The sequence below is a fragment of the Melanostigma gelatinosum genome (genome assembly GCF_949748355.1).
Source record: "Melanostigma gelatinosum genome assembly, chromosome: 15".
Classification (NCBI taxonomy): domain Eukaryota; kingdom Metazoa; phylum Chordata; class Actinopteri; order Perciformes; family Zoarcidae; genus Melanostigma; species Melanostigma gelatinosum.
Window position 1 is genome coordinate 679,130 of NC_136648.1, and position 10,871 is coordinate 690,000.

General features: G+C 34.0%; 1 protein-coding gene across 1 annotated transcript; it reads right to left on the reverse strand.

The window, feature by feature from the left end:
* Positions 1-334: 334 nt before the first annotated feature.
* Positions 335-4,943, reverse strand: LOC306788975 (uncharacterized protein). The gene is made up of 3 exons (XM_079284719.1): positions 4,829-4,943; positions 1,786-2,056; positions 335-1,088 (listed from the first exon to the last, which is right to left on the reverse strand). The coding sequence occupies exons 2-3, from the start codon at positions 1,928-1,930 to the stop codon at positions 778-780; spliced, it is 456 nt and encodes a 151-aa protein (XP_079140845.1). The 5' UTR covers positions 1,931-2,056; positions 4,829-4,943; the 3' UTR covers positions 335-777.
* Positions 4,944-10,871: the final 5,928 nt, after the last annotated feature.

The following is a 10,871-nucleotide window of genomic DNA, read 5'->3' on the forward strand; positions in this document are numbered from 1 at the left end:
TTTGTTGAGGCTTCAGCTCAAACAGATCTTTGTCTTTCTGCCTCTTTGCTCCCGTAGGATGGAAGTCAATGGGAGGAGAATATTCACGAAATGTTCAAAGGCTTAGAAACAAACTCAGGATTCTGATTTACTGCTCAGATCTGATTATTTTTCCAAATGTGAACCAACATGACAGACTCCAGTGTGAAGCGGTCCTGGTCCTGAATGTGGATCGAGACTGATCCACTACGAGTGTTCAGAAGAATCAGACCACATATGAAGAGTGACCAAGTTAAACAGCTCAGATTGTTCTTCTTCTTTCTGTGATGTTCACACAGCTCATCAACAGAATCACATTACCCAACTCACAGAATATGTATTTGATGTATTTTGTTTTAAAAAGCAGAATAAGATAAAACGAACAAATGGTAGAACAAAACCCACGGAGTGTATTTTAAACACCTTTTATCGAAGTTGTATTTACAGGTTGTACGGAGGCTCCTGAGGGCCAAACACAAACCACAGTGAACAAACAACGAGATGAAACGAGAAGTGAACTCTGCATCAAAGATATCAATCAACACCAGAACAGAAAAACAGATACTTTATTTATTCTTTTGAATATTTGCAAAGTTTTTGTTTTCCTCTCATGTCTGTTTTGTCCTTAGAGGCCACCGTAGGTTTCTGTTTTCAATTATATCAAAAATAATGATTCTATGATAATTCTATCTAGAATTATTATTAACAGTATTATTATAATAATAAACACAACAATCAGTCTTCACTCAGACGTCAGCGTCAGACGAGCACGGCTCTGATGGTGAGCAGCGTGTTGAAGGCCAGAGTTTTGGTGAAAATCACTCTCACTGCGTTCATCACCAGCAGGTAGAAGTTCAGCTGGGCCTGGGACCCGGGTTCAGCCTGCGACCCGGGTTCAGCCTGCGACCCGGGTTCAGCCTGCGACCCGGGTTCAGCCTGCGACCCGGGTTCAGCCTGCGACCCGGGTTCAGCCTGCGACCCGGGTTCAGCCTGGGACCCGGGTTCAGCCTGGGACCCGGGTCCATGTGTGTTTGGTGACTCAGTCAGCTGAATGTTGGTACACAAGTCACCTGAACAGAAAACACAAATAAATCAGTCCGACTCCCACACAAACACTGAGCATCATTAATAACTCAACATTTATATATTCAGTCACAGCTAAACACTTTATATTTCATACACGTGGTTTTCAGAGACACTTCATGTAAAAACAACTTCTCACGTTGGATGAACTCATATTCGGTCATTGGTTGAAAGTTACAAAGTACATTCACACAAGTACTACGGTATAGTTCTGACATACTTGTTCTTTACTTCAGTATTTCCAGTTGGAGCTACTTTCTGATTCATCTTTATCTGGTATCAGTAACTAATAACTGATGATGTATTATTATACATTAAACTACCAGCAGTATATAAGGTTATTAAAATGAGCTTCAACATTAATGTATCAATAATTATAACATATATTATTCTGCATCGTGAGTACGTTTCAGTATATTTTGATGTTGATACTCAAGTAACAGGACTTTTACTTGTAGTACTATTATTAGTATTAGTACAATATCTGAGTACTTCTTCCACCTCCGCTTTTAAAACATTTCCCTCATGAAGTGTAATATGTCACAAGTGAAAGACGAGCTTTGTGCTTTCTGTAATGCATCTCATCAGGAAGTCTGTTTTTATTTACAGTTTATTTTCATAACTTTCCTGAGAGTTTGATTTCAGTCTTTATTTTTGATTATGTTGCTGATTATTGCTTCTCACCGGTGTCGTTGGTGGACACGGAGTCGAGCAGCTCACAGGATCGGATCTTCTGATCGCTGAATCCGGCGTAGAAGTACGTCTTCTCCTTCGGGGACAGAACGGCGTCTCTGGTGGGCACATTGAGCGGACCCCCCCCCCTCCACATCCAGGACCATGTCGCTTCCCTTGGGACGGAAACCTGTAGCCAGACAGACCTCTGGACCCGTCCTGTCCCGACCCTCAGGCAGCAGAGGACTCAGCACGAACAGGGTCGGCTTCACAGGATCTGGATCTGAACAGGAATCAAAGACCACGATGAACCAGATCCACAAAGACCACGATGAACCAGATCCACAAAGACTACGATGAACCAGATCCACAAAGACCACGATGAACCAGATCCACAAAGACCACGACGAACCAGATCCACAAAGACTACGATGAACCAGATCCACAAAGACCACGATGAACCAGATCCACAAAGACCACGATGAACCAGATCCACAAAGACCACGATGAACCAGATCCACAAAGACCACGACGAACCAGATCCACAAAGACCACGATGAACCAGATCCACAAAGATGCTCTCAGGAGTGAATCATTCACAAAGACTCCTACGTTCATCTACGCTCTAGACATGACTTTTTAAACATTTTAAACATTCTAAAACATGTCAGCTTCTGTTCTTACAGGAAGATTCTGTGAAGTTTAAATTCAATTACAATCAAATAAATAAACCAAAACATTCATCTGCTTTACAAAACGTTCTTTAACACTTTAGCTTTCTGTTTTAAATTGTTTTCTGAAGTTTTAATTTTAAGTACTTTACTGTCCAATAGATGCAATTACAAAAAACCTTATTTTCACTATTATTAGTAGATTTATTAGAATTCATTTAACAGCAGACAAACAGAACGATGACTTAAAGCTGAACTTAAGACTTAATGTAGTCTTGAATGAACTGCTGGTGGAGGCAATAAGAGAAGTTAGTCATAGTTTAAGAGAACAATGATTATTGGCGGTAAAGTTGATCTCTATGCCGATGACACTGTTTTATACTTTCACCAATTCAGTCAAATCATACCTCTCCTTTACTTCTGTGTAGCTGACCTATGACCTTTAGTCCTATTCATAAGCAGGACGTACTCTGGAAATAGCATTTATTATTATCAGTAGTAGTAATATGTTTATTAGCAAGTAGCTCTCTCCACTGACACAGGAATGCAGCAAGAAGTCGCATTTCTTGTACAAATTAACTTTATCATTAATAGTATCATTTATCATTAATAGTATCATTTATTATTAATATAATTTATCATTAATAGTATCATTTATCATTAATAGTACCATTTATTATTAATATCATTTATCATTAATAGTATAATTTATCATTAATAGTATCATTTATTATTAATATCATTTATCATTAATAGTATCATTTATCATTAATAGTATCATTTATTATTAATATCATTTATCATTAATAGTATAATTTATCATTAATAGTATAATTTATCATTAATAGTATCATTTATTATTAATATCATTTATCATTAATAGTATCATTTATCATTAATAGTATCATTTATTATTAATATCATTTATCATTAATAGTTTAATTTATCATTAATAGTATCATTTATTATTAATATCATTTATCATTACTAGTATCATTTATCATTAATAGTATCATTTATTATTAATATCATTTATCATTAATAGTATCATTTATTATTAATATCATTTATCATTAATAGTATAATCATCATTCTCAATGTCCCACAAGAACAAAACCAAGAAACCTCTCAGGGTCTCGAGAACTCAACTTAGGAGCTTTGATTTTATTTAACCGTAAAATAGATATCACAACTTTGGTGGAGATTTCTCTATATACAGTATATATATATATATACACAGCATATATATATATATATATTTATACACACACACTGTATATACAGTGTATATATACTGTATATACATACATATATACATATTTATATTAGTTTTAGGTTTTCACTTAAATGCATTTTAACTCTTCACCTGTAATTCTTTTAATATTCGTTCTTCTACATATAAAGTACTTTGCATTGCATTTAATTCGTTTCTTTTTAATATTATTATAATAATTATTCTCATTATTATTATTAATATGCATTGCATGCAATCTTTTACTAAAATCACTTAAGTTATGTATAAATGTAAAAACAAATATTAGATGTTAATTCTTTTTCAGGACAGATTTAGTTCATGTTCTGACATCAATAAATCATTTTTAGAGATTTTAACTCGGAGAACTTTCATCGTTTTGAGTTGTTTTTCTTCGTGTTACAAATCAACATTCTCAGTATTCAGTATTAATATACATCATAATCATCAGTCTGACATTTTATTTTTCCAGATAAAAACAGCAACAATGACAGCGTGACGTTTGTTAAATATTTGATTTTACAAAACTTAAGTTCTTCCATTGAGGAAACATTTCAGCTCCTTTAATAAACAACTTGAATTAAAGTTCTCATTATCTCAACGTGTGATCGTTTAACTTTTCCTTTTTCATAAAGAACATTAAATGAACGTTATTTGTGTTCTCATTAATACAACGAACAGCAACACAACCCTCTTCGATAGATTAGACGATGTACTTCAAAGCGTTGACAGACATTATTCTGACTCCCGTCTGAATAAATGATTCTGGATTTAAAACAGTTTTCAGTTTCCTCTTGAATGCTTTTTAGCTTCAAGTCATTTGATCTGCATATTATTGATCATCATCAGTAGGAAGCAGTTTGAGGCTTTCAATACACAGAAAACATCATTTTCACATATCTTCAGACTGTTTTTTCTGTGTAAATATGAATTCATCTGTTTCATAGAATCTGTGTTTTATGTATTTTATAGTTTAGTCTTCAGGACGTCTGCAGCTTTGTTTCACAGCAGCTTCACAACTCTACTGATCCATCAAATGTAAGATTTAAAACATTAAAAAAAAAAAAAACTTAATTCCACAGATGCTGTAAATGTAATGAATGCTGATCATAATAAAAAGAGTGTCTCTTACCTTTAGGAGTGACGGTGAGACGGATGGCTTTCCCGAATATTAAACCATCACCGTGATGCAGCCTCGTACAAAAACCTCAGAGCTCAGCCGACCTCAGACCAAGAGAAACGTTCAGATCCACTGGACAGCGACGCACACGCAGCTCTTACCTGTTCATCAGGTAAACGTGAGGATATTCTGGTGTTCATCAGGTAAACGTGAGGATATTCTGGTGTTCATCAGGTAAACGTGAGGATATTCCAGCAGCACAGCAGAGACACGGCGTCCAGTGAAAGTGAAGTAAAGTGAGTGTTTCCAGGTGGAGAAGAAGCAGCTGAGGACTCACCTGAAACACAGTGAGTGTTTCTGTTTCTCTGTTGATTCTAAAGGTTTCCTGACTGTCAGGGAGGTTTTTGTTCAGCTCTGTGTGGATGTTCAGTCACTGTGGGAACCCAAAAAGACACGGTGAGAAAACCTCCAACAAAAACCTCTGAGCTGCAGGAGGAAGCAGCAGAGCGTCACTGCACCACAAGGACTCTTCTCCTCACATCATGAACACTCAATAACTAAGTATCGATCAGTATGTATTCATTCTTACACATTCATCGACATATCATGTTCAATGAAATGAATATACAGCGTTGTATGAGGCGTAAACATGTTGGTGAACAATGGATTTGGACAACAAATACTACAGATGTGGCTTAGGGTTAGGGTCGTAATTACCGGATCTTTTCTCACAATAACGAGAACCTTTCTCGCAATAATGAGATCTTTTCGTATAATTACGAGATATTTTCGTGTAATAACGAGATCCTTTCTTGTAATAACGAGATCTTTTTGTGTAATAACGAGATCCTTTCGTGTAATACCGTGATCTTTTCGTGTAATAACGAGATTCTTTTGTGTAATTACGAGATCCTTTCGTGTAATAACGAGATCTTTTCGTGTAATAACGAGATTATTTTGTGTAATAACGAGATCCTTTCGTGTAATAACGAGATCTTTTCGTGTAATAACGAGATCCTTTCGTGTAATAACGAGATCCTTTCGTGTAATAACGAGATTTTTTCTTGTAATAACGAGATATTTTCTTGTAATAACGAGATCCTTTCTTGTAATAACGAGATCCTTTCTTGTAATAACGAGATATTTTCGTGTAATTACTAAATATTTTCTTGCAATAACGTGATCTTTTCTTGCAATAACGAGATCCTTTCGTGCAATAACGAGATCCTTTCGTGTAATACCGAGATAGTTTCTTGTAATAACGAGATATTTTCGTGCAATAACGAGATCCTTTCGTGTAATAACGAGATATTTTCGTGTAATAACGAGATATTTTCGTGTAATAACGAGATATTTTCGTGTAATAACGAGATATTTTCGTGTAATAACGAGATCCTTTCGTGTAATAACGAGATATTTTCTTGTAATAACGAGATATTTTCGTGTAATAACGAGATCCTTTCGTGTAATAACGAGATCCTTTCGTGTAATAACGAGATCTTTTCTTGTAATAACGAGATCCTTTCGTGTAATAACGAGATCTTTTCTTGTAATAACGAGATCCTTTCGTGTAATAACGAGATATTTTCTTGTAATAACGAGATATTTTCGTGTAATAACGAGATCCTTTCGTGTAATAACGAGATCCTTTCGTGTAATAACGAGATCCTTTCGTGTAATAACGAGATATTTTCGTGTAATAACGAGATATTTTCGTGTAATAACGAGATATTTTCTTGTAATTACGACATCTTTTCTTGTAATTACGAGATCCTTTCTTGTAATAACGAGATATTTTCGTGTAATAACGAGATATTTTCGTGTAATAACGAGATATTTTCGTGTAATAACGAGATTCTTTTGTGTAATAACGAGATCCTTTCGTGTAATAACGAGATATTTTCGTGTAATAACGAGATCCTTTCGTGTAATAACGAGATCCTTTCGTGTAATAACGAGATCCTTTCGTGTAATAACGAGATCTTTTCGTGTAATAACGAGATATTTTCTTGTAATAACGAGATCCTTTCTTGTAATAACGAGATCCTTTCTTGTAATAACGAGATATTTTCGTGTAATAACGAGATCCTTTCTTGTAATAACGAGATATTTTCGTGTAATTACGAAATATTTTCTTGCAATAACATGATCTTTTCTTGCAATAACGAGATCCTTTCGTGCAATAACGAGATCCTTTCGTGTAATAACGAGATAGTTTCTTGTAATAACGAGATATTTTCGTGCAATAACGAGATCCCTTCGTGTAATAACGAGATCCTTTCGTGTTATAACGAGATCCTTTCTTGTAATAACGAGATATTTTCGTGTAATAACGAGATATTTTCGTGTAATAACAAGATCCTTTCGTATAATAACGAGATATTTTCTTGTAATAACGAGATATTTTCGTGTAATAACAAGATCCTTTCGTGTAATAACGAGATCCTTTCGTGTAATAACGAGATCTTTTCTTGTAATAACGAGATCCTTTCGTGTAATAACGAGATCTTTTCGTGTAATAACGAGATATTTTCGTGTAATTACTAAATATTTTCTTGCAATAACGTGATCTTTTCTTGCAATAACGAGATCCTTTCGTGCAATAACGAGATCCTTTCGTGTAATACCGAGATAGTTTCTTGTAATAACGAGATATTTTCGTGCAATAACGAGATCCTTTCGTGTAATAACGAGATATTTTCGTGTAATAACGAGATATTTTCGTGTAATAACGAGATATTTTCGTGTAATAACGAGATATTTTCGTGTAATAACGAGATCCTTTCGTGTAATAACGAGATATTTTCTTGTAATAACGAGATATTTTCGTGTAATAACGAGATCCTTTCGTGTAATAACGAGATCCTTTCGTGTAATAACGAGATCCTTTCGTGTAATAACGAGATCCTTTCGTGTAATAACGAGATATTTTCGTGTAATAACGAGATATTTTCGTGTAATAACGAGATATTTTCTTGTAATTACGACATCTTTTCTTGTAATTACGAGATCCTTTCTTGTAATAACGAGATATTTTCGTGTAATAACGAGATATTTTCGTGTAATAACGAGATATTTTCGTGTAATAACGAGATTCTTTTGTGTAATAACGAGATCCTTTCGTGTAATAACGAGATATTTTCGTGTAATAACGAGATCCTTTCGTGTAATAACGAGATCCTTTCGTGTAATAACGAGATCCTTTCGTGTAATAACGAGATATTTTCGTGTAATAACGAGATATTTTCTTGTAATAACGAGATCCTTTCTTGTAATAACGAGATCCTTTCTTGTAATAACGAGATATTTTCGTGTAATAACGAGATCCTTTCTTGTAATAACGAGATATTTTCGTGTAATTACGAAATATTTTCTTGCAATAACATGATCTTTTCTTGCAATAACGAGATCCTTTCGTGCAATAACGAGATCCTTTCGTGTAATAACGAGATAGTTTCTTGTAATAACGAGATATTTTCGTGCAATAACGAGATCCTTTCGTGTTATAACGAGATCCTTTCGTGTTATAACGAGATCCTTTCTTGTAATAACGAGATATTTTCGTGTAATAACGAGATATTTTCGTGTAATAACAAGATCCTTTCGTATAATAACGAGATATTTTCTTGTAATAACGAGATATTTTCGTGTAATAACAAGATCCTTTCGTGTAATAACGAGATCCTTTCGTGTAATAACGAGATCTTTTCTTGTAATAACGAGATCCTTTCGTGTAATAACGAGATCTTTTCGTGTAATAACGAGATCCTTTCGTGTAATAACGAGATCCTTTCGTGTAATAACGAGATCCTTTCGTGTAATAACGAGATCCTTTCGTGTAATAACGAGATCCTTTTGTGTAATAACGAGATATTTTCTTGCAATAATGAGATATTTTCGTGTAATTACGAAATATTTTCTTGCAATAACGAGATCTTTTCTTGCAATAACGAGATCCTTTCGTGCAATAACGAGATCCTTTCGTGCAATAACGAGATAGTTTCTTGTAATAATGAGATATTTTCGTGTAATAACCAGATCCTTTCGTGTAATAACGAGATCCTTTCGTGTAATAACGAGATATTTTCTTGTAATAACGAGATCCTTTCGTGTAATAACGAGATATTTTCTTGTAATAACGAGATATTTTCTTGTAATAACGAGATATTTTCGTGTAATAACGAGATCCTTTTGTGTAATAACAATATCCTTTCGTGTAATAACGAGATATTTTAACAATATCCTTTCGTGTAATAACGAGATATTTTCGTGTAATAACGAGATATTTTCGTGTAATAACGAGATATTTTCGTGTAATAACAAGATATTTTCGTGTAATAACGAGATCCTTTCGTGTAATAACGAGATCCTTTCGTGTAATAATGAGATCTTTTCTTGTAATTACGAGATATTTTCTTGTAATTACGAGATCCTTTCTTGTAACGAGATCTTTTCGTGTAATTACGAAATATTTTCTTGCAATAACGTGATCTTTTCTTGCAATAACGAGATCCTTTCGTGCAATAACGAGATCCTTTCGTGTAATACCGAGATAGTTTCTTGTAATAACGAGATATTTTCGTGCAATAACGAGATCCTTTCGTGTAATAACGAGATATTTTCGTGTAATAACGAGATATTTTCGTGTAATAACGAGATATTTTCGTGTAATAACGAGATATTTTCGTGTAATAACGAGATCCTTTCGTGTAATAACGAGATATTTTCTTGTAATAACGAGATATTTTCGTGTAATAACGAGATCCTTTCGTGTAATAACGAGATCCTTTCGTGTAATAACGAGATCTTTTCTTGTAATAACGAGATCCTTTCGTGTAATAACGAGATCTTTTCTTGTAATAACGAGATCCTTTCGTGTAATAACGAGATATTTTCTTGTAATAACGAGATATTTTCGTGTAATAACGAGATCCTTTCGTGTAATAACGAGATCCTTTCGTGTAATAACGAGATCCTTTCGTGTAATAACGAGATATTTTCGTGTAATAACGAGATATTTTCGTGTAATAACGAGATATTTTCTTGTAATTACGACATCTTTTCTTGTAATTACGAGATCCTTTCTTGTAATAACGAGATATTTTCGTGTAATAACGAGATATTTTCGTGTAATAACGAGATATTTTCGTGTAATAACGAGATTCTTTTGTGTAATAACGAGATCCTTTCGTGTAATAACGAGATATTTTCGTGTAATAACGAGATCCTTTCGTGTAATAACGAGATCCTTTCGTGTAATAACGAGATTCTTTTGTGTAATAACGAGATCCTTTCGTGTAATAACGAGATATTTTCGTGTAATAACGAGATATTTTCGTGTAATAACGAGATCCTTTCGTGTAATAACGAGATCTTTTCGTGTAATAACGAGATATTTTCTTGTAATAACGAGATCCTTTCTTGTAATAACGAGATCCTTTCTTGTAATAACGAGATATTTTCGTGTAATAACGAGATCCTTTCTTGTAATAACGAGATCTTTTCGTGTAATTACGAAATATTTTCTTGCAATAACATGATCTTTTCTTGCAATAACAAGATCCTTTCGTGCAATAACGAGATCCTTTCGTGTAATAACGAGATAGTTTCTTGTAATAACGAGATATTGTCGTGCAATAACGAGATCCTTTCGTGTAATAACGAGATCCTTTCGTGTTATAACGAGATCCTTTCTTGTAATAACGAGATATTTTCGTGTAATAACGAGATATTTTCGTGTAATAACAAGATCCTTTCGTATAATAACGAGATATTTTCTTGTAATAACGAGATATTTTCGTGTAATAACAAGATCCTTTCGTGTAATAACGAGATCCTTTCGTGTAATAACGAGATCTTTTCTTGTAATAACGAGATCCTTTCGTGTAATAACGAGATCTTTTCGTGTAATAACGAGATCCTTTCGTGTAATAACGAGATCCTTTCGTGTAATAACGAGATCCTTTCGTGTAATAACGAGATCCTTTCGTGTAATAACGAGATCCTTTCGTGTAATAACGAGATCTTTTCTTGCAATAATGAGATATTTTCGTGT

Bases quoted from the DNA above. Each gene is read 5' to 3' on its own strand.
- LOC306788975 (XM_079284719.1), bottom strand. From the start codon at position 1,930: ATGTGGAGGGGGGGGGGTCCGCTCAATGTGCCCACCAGAGACGCCGTT. The intron at 1,089-1,785 runs GTGAGAAGCAAT...TTTTCTGTTCAG, and splicing joins CGTGTCCACCAACGACACCG to GTGACTTGTGTACCAACATT.